The sequence below is a fragment of the Hemibagrus wyckioides genome, linkage group LG28 (assembly GCF_019097595.1).
Source record: "Hemibagrus wyckioides isolate EC202008001 linkage group LG28, SWU_Hwy_1.0, whole genome shotgun sequence".
In the NCBI taxonomy this organism is placed as follows: domain Eukaryota; kingdom Metazoa; phylum Chordata; class Actinopteri; order Siluriformes; family Bagridae; genus Hemibagrus; species Hemibagrus wyckioides.
Window position 1 is genome coordinate 20,790,020 of NC_080737.1, and position 18,353 is coordinate 20,808,372.

An 18,353-nucleotide genomic window follows, 5' to 3' on the forward strand; every position below is an offset into this window, starting at 1 on the left:
GACATCAGGGAGCGTTTCCACACACGGGTCAGCAGAAGGTGTGCAGGTGAAATGACCATGCTGCTGCTGTGACCGTCTCAGAGTCTCATCACACTCATACTGACAGGAGGATAAATGAGGGAAGGAGAGAAAAACGGAAACAGGTGTGAGACTGATCTTTCGAATACTGAGTTCTGGGCTGCTGCGCGTCCGGCTACAGAGATAAACTCTTACAATACTAACCCTGCTCACTACAGAGTGCACACTGAGTAGGGAGGGGTCACAATGCACTACTGTCCAAACTCCAGCTGGTACAGAATACCCATAATGCACTGCTGTGTCTGTAGGGAACAGGAATTAGTGCAACGTCTGAGACAAGAAATGTCACTTTACATAAACAAAAAAAAAAACAAATGGGGAGGGAGAGAGAGAGAGGAAGAGAGGGAGAAAGAGAGAGAGGGAGAGCATGAAAGTGAAAAGATGGATAAGTGCTAAGCTTTATGAGGGAGGAAAAGTTAAGGGGGGGAAAAAGAAGAAAGAAGAAGGAGAAAAGTTTCAGAAATATATCTGACTGTGCCCAATCTTTTCCAATAATTTAAATTTCTTTATAGAAGAACAATGTCAGGAAACAAAGGAGGAGTGTAAAAATCCCTCCATCCGTCTCAGACCCACTCGTCTGTAAGGCAGGATCCAAACAGGACAAAGTCAATGAGAGGAGAGTGAGACACCTGTCTCTCTGCTTCACTTCTGTGTGTGTGTGTGTGTGTGTCTTTCCCTTTTTTTTCTCTCTCTCTCTCTCTCTCTCTCTCTCTCTCTCCAGTCCAGTTGTTGGAGTTCAATGACATCACAGGTCACCTTACAGAGAGCCGGACGGTTCCAGCAGTGGACAGTTTAACAGAAGAGATTAAAACATCACCAAAGACGATGCTGATGAAGATTACGGCTGAGAACCGAGCGAACATCAGAGGTAAACCTACACACACACACACACACACACACACAGATTAACAACCACTGCATTAATGACTGGGAGAAGCCTCATGTTAAATTGATGCATGATGGGATATGGTACCTCAGTGCGTCCAGCATGGGCAGCAGGTTCAGTAACGCTGTGTCACTAGGGTCACTAAACCATGACTTTATAGGTATTGCATTATCTGTAGAAAGAAAACACACTTAGTAAAACACACACACACACACCATCATCCCAAACATCTGGTCTCTGAGTTCTGAGCTGTGAAGAGGAACATGAGGGCAGTATGGAGCTGGTCATCTTCACTCTTCAGACACACACACTACTCTAACACTGTATAACACACTGTGTGTGTGTGTGTGTGTGAGCGTGAATGAGTGTGTGAGACTGTGTGTGTGTGTGAGCGTGAATGAGTGTGTGAGACTGTGTGTGTGTGTGTGAGCATGAATGAGTGTGTGAGACTGTGTGTGTGAGACTGTGTGTGTGTGTGTGTGTGTGTGTGTGTGTGTGAGCATGAATGAGTGTGTGAGACTGTGTGTGTGAGCGTGAATGAGTGTGTGAGACTGTGTGTGTGTGTGAGCATGAATGAGTGTGTGAGACTGTGTGTGTGTGTGAGCATGAATGAGTGTGTGAGACTGTGTGTGTGTGTGAGCATGAATGAGTGTGTGAGACTGTGTGTGTGTGAGAGCATGAATGAGTGTGTGAGACTGTGTGTGTGTGTGTGTGTGAGACTGTGTGTGTGTGTGTGTGTGAATGAGTGTGTGAGACTGTGTGTGTGTGTGTGTGTGAATGAGTGTGTGAGACTGTGTGTGTGTGTGAGACTGTGTGTGTGTGTGTGTGTGTGTGTGTGTGAATGAGTGTGTGAGACTGTGTGTGTGTGAGCATGAATGAGTGTGTGAGACTGTGTGTGTGTGTGAGATTGTGTGTGTGTGTGAGCATGAATGAGTGTGAGACTGTGTGTGTGAGCATGAATGAGTGTGAGACTGTGTGTGTGTGTGAGCGTGAATGAGTGTGTGAGACTGTGTGTGTGTGAGCGTGAATGAGTGTGAGACTGTGTGTGTGTGAATGAGTGTGTGAGACTGTGTGTGTGTGAGCGTGAATGAGTGTGTGAGACTGTGTGTGTGTGTGAGCGTGAATGAGTGTGTGAGACTGTGTGTGTGAGCGTGAATGAGTGTGTGAGACTGTGTGTGTGTGAGCATGAATGAGTGTGTGAGACTGTGTGTGTGTGTGTGTGTGTGAGCATGAATGAGTGTGAGACTGAGTGTGAGCGTGAATGAGTGTGAGATTGTGTGTGTGTGTGAGCGTGTGTGAGATTGTGTGTGTGAGCGTGAATGAGTGTGTGAGACTGTGTGTGTGTGTGTGAGCATGAATGAGTGTGTGAGACTGTGTGTGTGTGTGTGTGAGCATGAATGAGTGTGAGACTGTGTGTGTGAGAGCATGAATGAGTGTGTGAGACTGTGTGTGTGTGTGAGCGTGAATGAGTGTGTGAGACTGTGTGTGTGTGTGAGCATGAATGAGTGTGTGAGACTGTGTGTGTGTGTGTGAGCGTGAATGAGTGTGTGAGATTGTGTGAGCGTGTGTGTGAGATTGTGTGTGTGTGTGAGCCTGTGTGTGAGATTGTGTGTGTGTGTGAGCATGAATGAGTGTGTGAGACTGTGTGTGTGTGTGAGCGTGTGTGAGATTGTGTGTGTGTGAGCATGAATGAGTGTGTGAGATTGTGTGAGATTGTGTGTGTGAGCGTGAATGAGTGTGTGAGATTGTGTGTGTGTGTGTGTGAGCGTGTGTGAGATTGTGTGTGTGAGCGTGAATGAGTGTGTGAGATTGTGTGTGTGAGCGTGTGTGTGAGATTGTGTGTGTGAGCGTGAATGAGTGTGTGAGATTGTGTGTGTGAGCGTGTGTGTGAGATTGTGTGTGTGAGCGTGAATGAGTGTGTGAGATTGTGTGTGTGAGCATGAATGAGTGTGAGACTGTGTGTGTGTGTGTGTGTGAGATTGTGTGTGTGTGTGTGAGCGTGAGCATGAATGAGTGTGTGAGACTGTGTGTGTGTGTGTGAACATGAATGAGTGTGTGAGATTGTGTGTGTGAGCATGAATGAGTGTGTGAGATTGTGTGTGTGAGCGTGTGTGTGAGATTGTGTGTGTGTGTGAGCGTGAGCATGAATGAGTGTGTGAGACTGTGTGTGTGTGTGTGTGTGAGCATGAATGAGTGTGAGATTGTGTGTGTGTGTGTGAGATTATGTGTGTGAGCGTGTGTGTGAGATTGTGTGTGAGATTGTGTGTGTGAGCGTGAATGAGTATGTGAGATTGTGTGTGAGCGTGAATGAGTGTGTGAGATTGTGTGTGTGAGCATGAATGAGTGTGTGAGATTGTGTGTGTGAGCGTGAATGAGTGTGTGAGATTGTGTGTGAGCGTGAATGAGTGTGTGAGATTGTGTGTGTGAGCATGAATGAGTATGTGAGATTGTGTGTGAGCGTGAATGAGTGTGAGATTGTGTGTGTGAGCATGAATGAGTGTGTGAGATTGTGTGTGTGAGCGTGAATGAGTGTGTGAGATTGTGTGTGAGCGTGAATGAGTGTGTGAGATTGTGTGTGTGAGCATGAATGAGTATGTGAGATTGTGTGTGAGCGTGAATGAGTGTGTGAGATTGTGTGTGTGAGCATGAATGAGTATGTGAGATTGTGTGTGAGCGTGAATGAGTGTGTGAGATTGTGTGTGAGCATGAATGAGTATGTGAGATTGTGTGTGAGCGTGAATGAGTGTGTGAGATTGTGTGTGTGAGCGTGAATGAGTATGTGAGATTGTGTGTGAGCGTGAATGAGTGTGTGAGATTGTGTGTGTGAGCGTGTGTGTGTGAGCGTGTGTGTGTGAGCGTGTGTGTACCTGGATGGCTGCGATATGCTCCAGGTGAGTTATCCAGGATCACTATACTGGACAGGTCATTGTGCACTACTGATAGATCCTTGATATAACTGCCCAAATCCAGCGTACAGTGCTGTGGAGACACACACTCATTAACACACACCCTCATTAACACACACACCCTCATTAACACACACACCCTCATTAACACACACACCCTCATTAACACACACACACACCCTCATTAACACACACACACCCCCTCATTAACACACACACCCTCATTAACACACACACACACCCTCATTAACACACACACACCCCCTCATTAACACACACACCCTCATTAACACACACACCCTCATTAACACACACACCCTCATTAACACACACACACACCCTCATTAACACACACACACACCCTCATTAACACACACACACACCCTCATTAACACACACACACACACACACCCTCATTAACACACACACCCCCCCTCATTAACACACACACACCCCCTCATTAACACACACACACACCCTCATTAACACACACACACCCTCATTAACACACACACACCCCCTCATTACCACACACCCCCTCATTAACACACACACACGCACCCTCATTAACACACACCCCCTCATTAACACACACACACGCACCCTCATTAACACACACACACACACACACACACACACCCCCATTAACACACACACCCTCATTAACACACACCCTCATTAACACACACACCCTCATTAACACACACCCCCTCATTAACACACACACACCCCCCCATTAACACACACACACCCCCTCATTAACACACACACACACACCCTCATTAACACACACACACCCCCTCATTAACACACACACACCCCCTCATTAACACACACACACCCCCTCATTAACACACACACACCCCCTCATTAACACACACACACACACCCTCATTAACACACACACACCCCCTCATTAACACACACACACCCCCTCATTAACACACACACACGCACCCTCATTAACACACACCCCCTCATTAACACACACACACGCACCCTCATTAACACACACACACACACACACCCCCATTAACACACACACACCCTCATTAACACACACACCCACGCACCCTCATTAACACACGCACCCTCATTAACACACACACACACACCCTCATTAACACACACACACCCTCATTAACACACACCCCCTCATTAACACACACACACGCACCCTCATTAACACACACCCCCTCATTAACACACACACACACCCTCATTAACACACACACACACCCTCATTAACACACACACACCCTCATTAACACACACACACACACCCTCATTAACACACACACCCTCATTCACGCACACTCTCATTAACACACACACACCCTCATTAACACACGCACACCCTCATTAACACACACACACACCCTCATTAACACACACACACACCCTCATTAACACACACACACACCCTCATTAACACACACACACACCCTCGTTAACACACACACACCCTCATTAACACACGCGCACAACCAATGCTCATTAACACGCGCACCCCCTCATTAACACACACACCCTCATTAACACACGCACCCCCTCATTAACACACGCGCACCCCCTCATTAACACACCCAGGCTCATTAACACACACACACCCTCATTAAACACACGCACACCCTCATTAACACACGCACACCCTCATTACCACACGCACACCCTCATTACCACACACACACACCCTCATGAACACACGCACACCCTCATGAACACACGCACACCCTCATGAACACACGCACACCCTCATGAACACACGCACACCCTCATGAACACACGCACACCCTCATGAACACACGCACACAACCAATGCTCATTAACACACGCACACCCTCATGAACACACCCACCCTCATTACCACACACACCCCCTCATTACCACACACACCCCCTCATTAACACACACACACCCTCATTAACACACACACACCCTCATTAACACACGCACACCCTCATTAACACCCACACCCCCACGCTGATTAACACACGCACACCCTCATTAACACACACACACGCTGATTAACACACGCACACCCTCATTAACACACACACACACACGCTGATTAACACACGCACACCCTCATTAACACACACACACGATGATTAACACACACCCTCATTAACACACACACACGATGATTAACACACACCCTCATTAACACACGTGCACCCCCTCATTAACACACACCCTCATTAACACACGCACACACCCTCATTAACACACTCGCACCCCCTCATTAACACACACCCTCATTAACACACGTGCACCCCCTCATTAACACACACCCTCATTAACACACGCGCACCCCCTCATTAACACACACCCTCATTAACACACGCGCACCCCCTCATTAACACACGCGCACCCCCTCATTAACACACACCCTCATTAACACACACACACCCTCATTAACACGCGCACACCCACGCTCATTAACACACACACCCCCTCAACACACACACCCACGCTGATTAACACACGCACACCCTCATTAACACACGCACCCCCTCATTAACACACGCGCACCCCCTCATTAACACACCCAGGCTCATTAACACACGCACCCCCTCATTAACACACACGCACCCCCTCATTAAACACACACACACCCTCATTAACACACCCAGGCTCATTAACACACACACACCCTCATTAACACACACACACCCTCATTAACACACACGCACAACCAATGCTCATTAACACACGCACCCCCTCATTAACACACGCACACCCCCTCATTAACACACCCACGCTCATTAACACACACACCCCCTCATTAACACATGCACACCCCCTCATTAACACACACACACACCCTCATTAACACACGCACACCCCCTCATTAACACACCCACGCTCATTAACACACCCCCCCTCATTAACACACACACACCCTCATTAACACACACACCCTCATTAACACACACAGACAGAAGACATTTCAGACAGAAGCGTCCTGCCAGTCCTGTCTCAGGTGTGTGTGTGTTGTTTAACACACTCTAGTGGTCAGCTCCACTGCCCTCAGACTCAAAGTACGGATGAAGTTTCAGAGAGGACAGACACATATTCAATTAGTGACCCCTTCGTCAGTGTCCGAGACGCACGGAGATGCAGTGGTGTTCACTCTACAGATGTGATGTGGCTGCAGGACTCCCAGATCTCCACCACATCTGGGTTCTGTCATCTACACGCGCACAACCAATGCTCATTAACACACGCACCCCCTCATTAACACATGCACACCCCCTCATTAACACACCCACGCTCATTAACACACACACACACCCTCATTAACACACGCACACCCCCTCATTAACACACCCACGCTCATTAACACACCCCCCCTCATTAACACACACACACCCTCATTAACACACACACCCTCATTAACACACACAGACAGAAGACATTTCAGACAGAAGCGTCCTGCCAGTCCTGTCTCAGGTGTGTGTGTGTTGTTTAACACACTCTAGTGGTCAGCTCCACTGCCCTCAGACTCAAAGTACGGATGAAGTTTCAGAGAGGACAGACACATATTCAATTAGTGACCCCTTCGTCAGTGTCCGAGACGCACGGAGATGCAGTGGTGTTCACTCTACAGATGTGATGTGGCTGCAGGACTCCCAGATCTCCACCACATCTGGGTTCTGTCATCTACACGCGCACAACCAATGCTCATTAACACACGCACCCCCTCATTAACACATGCACACCCCCTCATTAACACACCCACGCTCATTAACACACGCACACACCCTCATTAACACACGCACACCCCCTCATTAACACACGCACACCCCCTCATTAACACACGCACACACCCTCATTAACACACGCACACCCCCTCATTAACACACGCACACCCCCTCATTAACACACCCACACCCCCTCATAACCACCCGCACCCCCCCTCATTAACACGCGCACACCCCCTCATTAACACGCGCACACCCCCTCATTAACACGCGCACACCCCCTCATTAACACACACCCTCATTAACACACGCACACACTCATTAACACACGCGCACCCCCTCATTAACACACGCACACCCTCATTAACACACGCGCACCCCCTCATTAACACACCCTCATTAACACGCGCACACCCACGCTCATTAACACACACACCCCCTCAACACACACACACCCTCATTAACACACGCACACCCTCATTAACACACGCACACCCCCTCATTAACACACCCAGGCTCATTAACACACGCACCCCCTCATTAACACACGCACCCCCTCATTAACACACGCACACCCTCATTAACACACGCACACCCCCTCATCAACACACACACACCCTCATTAACACACACCCACCCTCATTAACACACGCGCACAACCAATGCTCATTAACACACGCACCCCCTCATTAACACACGCACACCCCCTCATTAACACACCCACGCTCATTAACACACACACCCCCTCATTAACACACCCACCCTCATTAACACGCGCACACCCCCTCATTAACACACCCACGCTCATTAACACACGCACACACCCTCATTAACACACACACACCCCCTCATTAACACACGCACACCCCCTCATTAACACACGCACACCCCCTCATTAACACACGCACACCCCCTCATTAACACATCCACACTCATTAACACACACACCCCCTCATTAACACACGCACACCCCCTCATTAACACATCCACACTCATTAACACGCGCACCCCCTCATTAACACGCGCACACCCTCATTAACACGCGCACACCCTCATTAACACGCGCACACCCTCATTAACACGTGCACACCCTCATTAACACGTGCACACCCTCATTAACACGCGCGCACAACCAATGCTCATTCACACGCACCCCCTCATTAACACACGCGCACCCCCTCATTAACACGCGCGCACCCCCTCATTAAACACACACCCTCATTAACACACACACACACCCTCATTAACACACACACACAACCAATGCTCATTAACACACGCACCCCCTCATTAACACACGCACACCCCCTCATTAACACACCCACCCTCATTAACACGCGCACACCCTCATTAACACGCGCACACCCTCATTAACACGCGCGCACAACCAATGCTCATTAACACACGCACACCCCCTCATTAACACACCCACGCTCATTAACACACACACCCCCTCATTAACACATCCACACTCATTAACACACACACCCCCTCATTAACACACCCAGGCTCATTAACACACACACACCCTCATTAACACACGCACACACCCTCATTACACACGCACACACCCTCATTACACACACACACACCCTCATTACACACACACACACACACCCTCATTACACACACACACACCCTCATTACACACACACACACACACCCTCATTAACACACACACACCCTCATTAACACACACACACCCTCATTAACACACGCGCACAACCAATGCTCATTAACACACGCACACCCTCATTAACACACGCGCACCCCCTCATTAACACACCCACGCTCATTAACACACGCGCACACCCCCTCGTTAACACACGCGCACACCCCCTCATTAACACACGCGCACACCCCCTCATTAACACACGCGCACACCCCCTCATTAACACACACACCCCCTCATTAACACACATATGTGAGTCAAGCACGAGTATTTATTGATCTTTTGTAAGTAGTATCTGTTAATAATGTCAGGTCCTGTAGAACTGAGACTCTCTACACTGTAACCTCACTGTCTAAGAGAACCATTACTGTATAGAGATATTATATGTACATGTATGACCAATCAGTGAAGCTCAGTACAGTAAACCCCGCCCCTAACAGTCTGTGTGTGTGTGTGTGTGTGTGTGTGTGTGTATACCTGTCTGTAATATCTGCGCTTAAGGATTCCTCTGTTGTTGTCGAGTTTGTCTGCTACAGCAGAGCCATAAATCTCCATACTGGCTGTGAACACCACCAACTCGTACCACTGACTCACCTGCACACGCGCACACACAGACACACACACACACCTTTACACAGTCCTGTGTATCACTACACACCAGCATTAACATCCGCTCAACACCCAGCATTAGCCTTAACGAGCAGTGAGACAGCAGAGTGAGATAATGAGAGTAGGTGATTATCTATCTGTCTGTATCAGTACCTCAGAGAGAGAGAGAGAGAGAGACATTTACTCACCACTTCTAAGAAAAAGTCGACATGTGGTCTTTTATGCACAAAAAACCTCACTGGATGTTTATCTATGACCACCTACACACACACACAGAGGAGAAGAAAATTAGTTACATTTTCAGTCTCAGGTCTATCTGTAGATCAGATTTATTTGGTCAGTTGTGTTTATTTTCAGACAGAAGCGTCCTGCCAGTCCTGTCTCAGGTGTGTGTGTGTTGTTTAACACACTCTAGTGGTCAGCTCCACTGCCCTCAGACTCAAAGTACGGATGAAGTTTCAGAGAGGACAGAGACACATTCAATTAGTGACCCCTTCGTCAGTGTCCGAGACGCATGGAGATGCAGTGGTGTTCACTCTACAGATGTGATGTGGCTGCAGGACTCCCAGATCTCCACCACATCTGGGTTCTGTCATCATCTTCCAGACACACTGGACACTGTTCACACCTGTCTGTATCACTGACCACTTACCATCCCATCATCTACATAATATTCTCTTAAGAGAGTTCCTTTTTGAGCCTGGTTCATCTCAAGGTTTTTCCTCATATTGACCCAGGGAGTTTTTTCCTGACCACCACTGCCCAATGCTTCTTATTAATGGCCCCAGGCTTGATCATCAGAGAAAAACATAAACTCAGACTTAACACTTCTCATTTTTATTCTTTCTAGATTTCTGTAAAGCTGCTTTTAGACAGTGTCCACTGTTAAAAGTGCTAAATAACAAAACTGAACTGGGGCTTTGTGTGTGTGTACCTTGAGAATGAAGTCTGGTGGTGTTCCGGGTCGGACAGTAGGCCTCAGCACCCCGTCATGGTGAGAGTGAATCAGAGTCTCATCCAGATCCAGAACCAGGATCTTCCTCTTCACTGCATCTACACACACACACACACACACAGATCAATCAGCACTAACCAGCACACTAGAGCTGGGCGATATGTCCCTTTTTAAAACAACATTCGATTTTAAAACAATTATTTTTCTTTTAAAAAAATTAATAAAACACTAGAGACCATATGATAGGGGTTTATTTTTTTAATTTAAGCAAAAACAGTATAACCAAAACATATGAACTACTGATCTGGACTAAAAGTGCAAACGTACTTTCGCTATTTTTTTTATTTTAGAAAAAACAATAATCAATACAAAAACATAAAAACCTTTTTGCGATTAATAAAGTGCAAACTTTCACCAGACTTTACAAGTTCTAATTATTCTAGCAAAATAATGTCATATTACAAAATATCAGGGATTTATAAAGTGCAGACTGCAGACTGAACTTACATCACCTGAAAAAAATCCCTAAAAAACACACAATTTTTTAAAGCAGTTCAACATTCAACTAACACGCTAAATACACCGACACGCTAAATACACCGACACGCTAAATACACCGACACGCTAAATACACCGACACGCTAAATAAAAATCATTGTACATCTGTGTATACGGTACAATCAAACACACACACACACACAACATCGACATAAACCATAAATTGGAATTAATTGATAACGATTAATCGCCCAGCTCTACAGCACACAGACAGAGTGAATGTTATGAGAGATAAACTCACTGAGTCTGTTTCTGGATGCAGGAGAGAGGGGTAGCGTATCATAGCGCACCGTCTGGTACTGAATTATCTGTGGAGAGAGAGAGAGAGAGAGAGAGAGATTATTACATTGAGATTTGTAATGAAATGCAATATTCTGATATTCTTTTATTTACTGTTGTTATGCTGATGTATGAAGCAGAGTAAATGAGGGTGGTGTCAAGGGGGAGCTTGTACATTAGAAGACACACAAACACACACACACATGGGGGAGTATGAAGGAGGAACCAGATGAAACACTGGAGCTCTATTTATATCCCTCACACCAGCGGTCAAACCTGGTCAGGTCAGACTCTGATCTGTTTACATTAATGTATGGATTCTATAAAGCCCAGTTCACACTGCACCGTTTCAGACCTGAGTTTCAATCTCCAACAGGTTTAGCAAATCAGAGCTCGTGCACATGAGTGACCAAAGACGCGATCTGACCGAGTCGCTGACTCAAAGTCCTGCAGTGTGAAAGGAGCTCTGACTGAAACATATCTCAGCCAGTGAGAAAGCGAGATACAGGGCAGCGGTCAGTTCGGGGAGTTTGAGACCACAATATCAGCAAGCATGGCTTCAGTTGGAGTACAATATTATAGTTTAATAGAGTTTATAGTTTTTTATCAGACAAATGTCTTTAATATAGTTCTATCAGAATAAATAATCTTTACAATTACATCAAACAGAAATAAAGCAGAAACATTTGTTTGACCAGCCGCATCAGCAGCAGGACACTGCAAAATTATTCATTTGTTCAATTCTGCAGAACGCACAGTCCTTGTTCCCCGCACTGACCATTAGGATGGAGAACTTTTTGCAGGGTAACATTTCTCACACGAGGACTCTGACCTCACGTGTGATCTCGCGTTATTACAGTAGGTGCGTTTACATGGACACTTTTTAATCAGATCGGACTGAATTCAATCAGATTGACGAATCCGATCGCGGTGTTTACATGAACGCGGTATAAAGTAATCAGATTGTTTCTTTTGACATGCGCACAGTCCGCGAAAACAGGATTCCCGCCGACCACAGACCAGTTTTGCTTAGCGCCCGCCATTGTACCTACGACAACATCCGTACGTCATACGTCAATTCTTGCGTCACAGCACATGTGCAGAACTTTCCGGGAACATATTCCATCTGATTAAGTGTTTACACGTCCTCTCGATCGGATTAAAAATGGTTTAAACCACCCCTTACCATCCGATTGAAATTTTAATCAGACGTGGCAAATTCCATCCGATTGACGTGTTTACATGACACTTTTTTAATCTGATTGTGCTTCTAGTCCTGTTACCATCGGATTACAAGTGTCCATGTAAACGCACCTATTATTACTTGTTGCGTACGTTCAGGTGTGAAACGCAGTCTGTGGACCAGACAGAGTTGTGGGAGATTCTTCCTATTGTGTAGTCATGCAGTGTGAAAGCTCCTGTTACTGATCCATCCTGCAGTGTGATCTGACCATGATCTGACCACTCTGAAAATCCTGCAGTGTGATCTGACCATGATCTGACCATGATCTGACCACTCTGAAAATCCTGCAGTGTGATCTGACCATGATCTGACCATGATCTGACCACTCTGAAAATCCTGCAGTGTGAACACAACCATGATCTGTTCCATTTTGCTGTGGCCTTCAAAAAATCAGTGAGTACAGTGAGTAGTCTGAGTACTGTGAGTACAGAAAGTACAGAGAGTACAGCAAGTACTGTGAGTACAGTGAGTAGTCTGAGTACTGTGAGTACAGTGAGTACTGCAAGTAGTCTGAGTACTGTGAGTACAGCGAGTACTGCAAGTAGTCTGAGTACTGTGAGTACAGCGAGTACTGCAAGTAGTCTGAGTACTGTGAGTACAGCGAGTACTGCAAGTAGTCTGAGTACTGTGAGTACAGCGAGTACTGCGAGTAGCCTGAGTACTGTGAGTACTGCAAGTAGTCTGAGTACTGTGAGTACAGTGAGTACTGCGAGTAGCCTGAGTACTGTGAGTACAGTGAGTACTGCGAGTAGCCTGAGTACTGTGAGTACAGCGAGTACTGCGAGTACTGCGAGTAGCCTGAGTACTGTGAGTACTGCGAGTAGCCTGAGTACTGTGAGTACAGCGAGTACTGCGAGTACTGCGAGTAGCCTGAGTACTGTGAGTACTGCGAGTAGCCTGAGTACAGTGAGTACTGTGAGTACAGTGAGTACTGTGAGTACAGTGAGTACTGCGAGTAGCCCGAGTACAGTGAGTACAGTGAGTACTGCAAGTAGCCTGAGTACTGTGAGTACAGCGAGTACTGTGAGTACAGTGAGTACTGTGAGTACTGCAAGTAGCCTGAGTACTGTGAGTACAGCGAGTACTGTGAGTACAGTGAGTACTGCAAGTACAGCGAGTAGCCTGAGTACTGCGAGTGGCCTGAGTACTGCGAGTACAGTGAGTACTGCGAGTACAGTGAGTACTGCGAGTACAGTGAGTACAGTGAGTACAGTGAGTACTGCGAGTACAGTGAGTACTGCAAGTAGCCTGAGTACTGTGAGTAGCCTGAGTACTGTGAGTACTGTGAGTACCGCGAGTAGTCTGAGTACTGTGAGTACAGTGAGTACTGCGAGTAGCCTGAGTACTGTGAGTACAGCGAGTACTGTGAGTACAGTGAGTACTGCAAGTACAGCGAGTAGCCTGAGTACTGCGAGTGGCCTGAGTACTGCGAGTACAGTGAGTACTGCGAGTAGCCTGAGTACTGTGAGTACAGTGAGTACTGCGGGTAGCCTGAGTACTGTGAGTACTGCGGGTAGCCTGAGTACTGTGAGTACAGCGAGTACTGCGAGTACTGCGAGTAGCCTGAGTACTGTGAGTACTGCGAGTAGCCTGAGTACTGTGAGTACAGCGAGTACTGCGAGTACTGCGAGTAGCCTGAGTACTGTGAGTACTGCGAGTAGCCTGAGTACAGTGAGTACTGTGAGTACAGTGAGTACTGTGAGTACAGTGAGTACTGCGAGTAGCCCGAGTACAGTGAGTACAGTGAGTACTGCAAGTAGCCTGAGTACTGTGAGTACAGCAAGTACTGTGAGTACAGTGAGTACTGTGAGTACTGCAAGTAGCCTGAGTACTGTGAGTACAGCGAGTACTGCGAGTACAGTGAGTACTGCGAGTACTGCGAGTACAGTGAGTACAGTGAGTACTGCGAGTACAGTGAGTACAGTGAGTACTGCGAGTACAGTGAGTACTGCAAGTAGCCTGAGTACTGCGAGTAGCCTGAGTACTGTGAGTACTGTGAGTACTGCGAGTAGTCTGAGTACTGCGAGTAGCCTGAGTACTGCGAGTAGCCTGAGTACTGCGAGTAGCCTGAGTACTGCGAGTACAGTGAGTACTGCGAGTGGCCTGAGTACTGCGAGTGGCCTGAGTACTGCGAGTACAGTGAGTACTGCGAGTACAGTGAGTACAGTGAGTACTGCGAGTACAGTGAGTACAGTGAGTACTGCGAGTACAGTGAGTACTGCAAGTAGCCTGAGTACTGCGAGTAGCCTGAGTACTGTGAGTACTGTGAGTACTGCGAGTAGTCTGAGTACTGTGAGTACAGTGAGTACTGCGAGTAGCCTGAGTACTGCGAGTACAGTGAGTACTGCGAGTACAGTGAGTACTGCGAGTAGCCTGAGTACTGCGAGTACAGTGAGTACTGCGAGTAGCCTGAGTACTGCGAGTACAGGGAGTACTGCGAGTAGTCTGAGTACTGTGAGTACAGCAAGTACTGTGAGTACTGCGAGTAGCCTGAGTACTGTGAGTACTGCGAGTAGCCTGAGTACTGTGAGTACTGCGAGTAGCCTGAGTACTGCGAGTAGCCTGAGTACTGCGAGTACTGCGAGTACTGCGAGAACAGCGAGTACTGCGAGTACAGCGAGTACTGCGAGTACAGCGAGTACTGCGAGTACAGCGAGTACTGCGAGTACTGTGAGTACTGCAAGTACTGTGAGTACTGCAAGTACTGCGAGTACAGCGAGTACTGCAAGTACAGCGAGTACTGCAAGTACAGCGAGTACTGCAAGTACAGCGAGTACTGCAAGTAGCCTGAGTACTGTGAGTACAGCAAGTACTGCGAGTGGCCTGAGTACTGCGAGTGGCCTGAGTACTGCAAGTACAGTGAGTACTGCAAGTACAGTGAGTACAGTGAGTACTGCAAGTACAGTGAGTACAGTGAGTACAGTGAGTACAGTGAGTATTGCGAGTAGCCTGAGTACTGCGAGTACAGTGAGTACTGTGAGTACTGCGAGTAGCCTGAGTAGTGAGTACAGTGAGTACTGCGAGTACTGTGAGTAGTGAGTACTGTGAGTACAGTGAGTACTGCGAGTAGCCTGAGCACTGAGTAGTGAGTACTGTGAGTACAGCGAGTAGCCCGAGTACTGTGAGTACAGTGAGTAGCCCGAGTACTGTGAGTACTGAGAGTACTGTGAGTACAGTGAGTACTACGAGTACAGTGAGTAGCCTGAGTACTGTGAGTACTGTGAGTACAGCAAGTAGTCTGAGTACTGCGAGTACAGCGAGTAGTCTGAGTACTGCGAGTACAGCAAGTACAGTACTCCACTCCTCTGCATATGGAAGTAGTTTCCTGAGTCCATCAGTGTACAGGTACTAACACACACCACGGTACGGTACTGAAGGTGATGAGAATGTAAGTGTTAATGAGTCCAGTGAGTAGTTTGTGGTGCTGACCCTGCAGCAGTGTCCTGAGAAACTAACAGTAAGTACGGTGAAGCACTGACTGAACAGGTGCGTCCAGCGTTTATAAACCAGTACTGACCACTGTGAGTATTAGTAGTGACCATAGTAAGTAGAGTGGATAATGGAGGTGTAATTAGAGAGTGTTCTGAGTTACTGACCGTGCGAAGGTGTTTCCTGAGGATGTACAGGATGAAGCCCCAGATCCTTGACGCCACTCCGAGGAAAGTGCGGAGTCCGAGTAAACACTGTCGGGTCTTCAGCATGCTGGACCATAGGACTAACCGCTAGCACTGTGATTAGCACTGCCCCTGGTTTATTAGCCGCTCCCACCGTCCCACAGCGCCGCTGCTTCAGAGCGGAGATTAGCTTCCTAAAGGACCGAGTTCAAGTCAACTCTTTACGCCGTGTGTGTGTGTGTGTGTGTGTGTGTGTGTTCCTGAAGCTCGCGCTACGCACACACACTCTTGCGGCTCGGTGGCCAACAAGCTAACACAGGGCGCACTGAGGAAACCTGGCTCCACTGAGTTGGTTTAGCATGCTAGGCTAATTTGACTTGTTTTCTATTTGCCACCTAGCAAAGCTAAGCTAGCAAGCCCTCGGACAAATCGCCCGGAGAAGCGAATAAAAAACTCCAAGAATCGAGAAAAGAAGCGGTACAAAAAAATTGAACTTTATTCCAGAGCCTGTAGATCAGACAGTCCGGACACACGGAGTCACACTGCGCTTCCGATACAAATATCCAGGAGCGAACTGTGAGCCGCCATTACTGCACTGGCTACGTCATTTCCTGAGAGGTGGGGTGAGAACGCGCGCCCTCTAGTGTCGAGTCGAGAGAAGATATAAAACATATTTCTGATTTAAATACATGCATTTATAATCATGTACAAATAAATTTCATATTTTTAATAAATTACATTTCCGTTAAAGAGTTGATGTTGTTTTGCTGAAGCAGAAACATGATTAGTGATCATTCAGCTACAAGATCATTAGAGAGATCAGACTTTGGGGTCTGGGGGTCAGTGGGGTTGAGTCTGAGTCAGGGCTCTGTGCAGGACACTCCAGTTCTTCACTTCTTCACATGGTCATATTTGGACTCTGAGGTCCAGTGAAGTGACATTGTAAAGCTCCAGTGTGTACAGTGTCCAGACAGTGACTCTACAGAGACATTTTAGACTGCTGTGTGCTTCAGACACGTGTGGGTGTGATGGTCAGGGACGCACACACTTTAGCCGAATGTTGTGTATATTCCTCTTGAGGATATCAACAACTAAAGTATGAATATTTAAAATACTTTTTAAACTTCTTTTACTCCTTTTCCCTGTATCTCTTCTGATTCAAGTTTGTTGCAGAGTGTACATATACTCTCGAGTTTATTTACACTACTCACAAAAAGTTAAGGATACTGGGCTTTCAGGTGAAATTTCAGGATGCACCTAAAATGCACTATAACCTTTCCAGGTGAACTTAATTTGACCTTTTCTACCCTTCTGAATGCACATGTCCAACTGTTCAGTGTTTCAGTACTTTCTGCAGAACTTGCTGTTCTCTAACAAGGTGCTTAACGGCAAAATTCACAACTGATGTTTGATCCATGAATCCACCAATAAATTTTCTGCTTCCATTAGAATTGGTATTTAAACAGTCCTCTTCATCATGCTGTTCACATTTTGACATCATGAGACCAAGACCACACCTAACAACTGATCAACAGAACCTCACCATTGTGAGGCTTCAAACAGGATGTTCTCAGAGGGAAGTGGCCACTGAGCTTAGAGTGTCACAGAGTGTCATCAGCAGGTTGGGACAGAGATACAGAGAGACTGGAAGAGTCACAGAAAGGCATAGAAGTGGACGTCCTTTGGCCACATCCCACGTTGATGACCGCTTCATTGTGAACAGTGCCCTGCGGAACCGGATGATGAACGCCACTCAACTCCAGGCACATTTAAGGGAGGTGAGAAGAACCCAAGTGTCACGTCAGACCATCTGAAACCGTTTACATCAGCGTGGTCTGCGTGCTAG

At 47.1% G+C, this 18,353-nt stretch overlaps 1 protein-coding gene across 2 annotated transcripts; it reads right to left on the reverse strand.

The window, feature by feature from the left end:
* Positions 1 to 770: 770 nt before the first annotated feature.
* Positions 771 to 17,111, reverse strand: LOC131348418 (CTD nuclear envelope phosphatase 1A). 2 transcript variants are annotated; one of them, XM_058383327.1, is made up of 8 exons: positions 16,490 to 17,111; positions 11,613 to 11,679; positions 10,793 to 10,911; positions 10,047 to 10,118; positions 9,727 to 9,843; positions 3,832 to 3,943; positions 1,052 to 1,136; positions 771 to 952 (listed from the first exon to the last, which is right to left on the reverse strand). In XM_058383327.1, the coding sequence occupies exons 1-8, from the start codon at positions 16,592 to 16,594 to the stop codon at positions 892 to 894; spliced, it is 738 nt and encodes a 245-aa protein (XP_058239310.1). In that variant the 5' UTR covers positions 16,595 to 17,111; the 3' UTR covers positions 771 to 891. The 2 variants fall into 2 exon arrangements, with proteins under 2 accessions (XP_058239310.1, XP_058239311.1); XM_058383328.1 differs by lacking the exon at positions 9,727 to 9,843.
* Positions 17,112 to 18,353: the final 1,242 nt, after the last annotated feature.

What these genes read in the sequence shown, in the direction of transcription:
- LOC131348418 (XM_058383327.1), bottom strand. Translation starts at nt 16,594, where the DNA reads ATGCTGAAGACCCGACAGTGTTTACTCGGACTCCGCACTTTCCTCGGA. An exon ending in TCAGGAAACACCTTCGCACG is followed by an intron (nt 11,680 to 16,489) that starts GTCAGTAACTCA and finishes CTCTCTCCACAG; the next exon opens with ATAATTCAGTACCAGACGGT. An exon ending in TCGACTTTTTCTTAGAAGTG is followed by an intron (nt 9,844 to 10,046) that starts GTGAGTAAATGT and finishes GCGCGTGTGCAG; the next exon opens with GTGAGTCAGTGGTACGAGTT.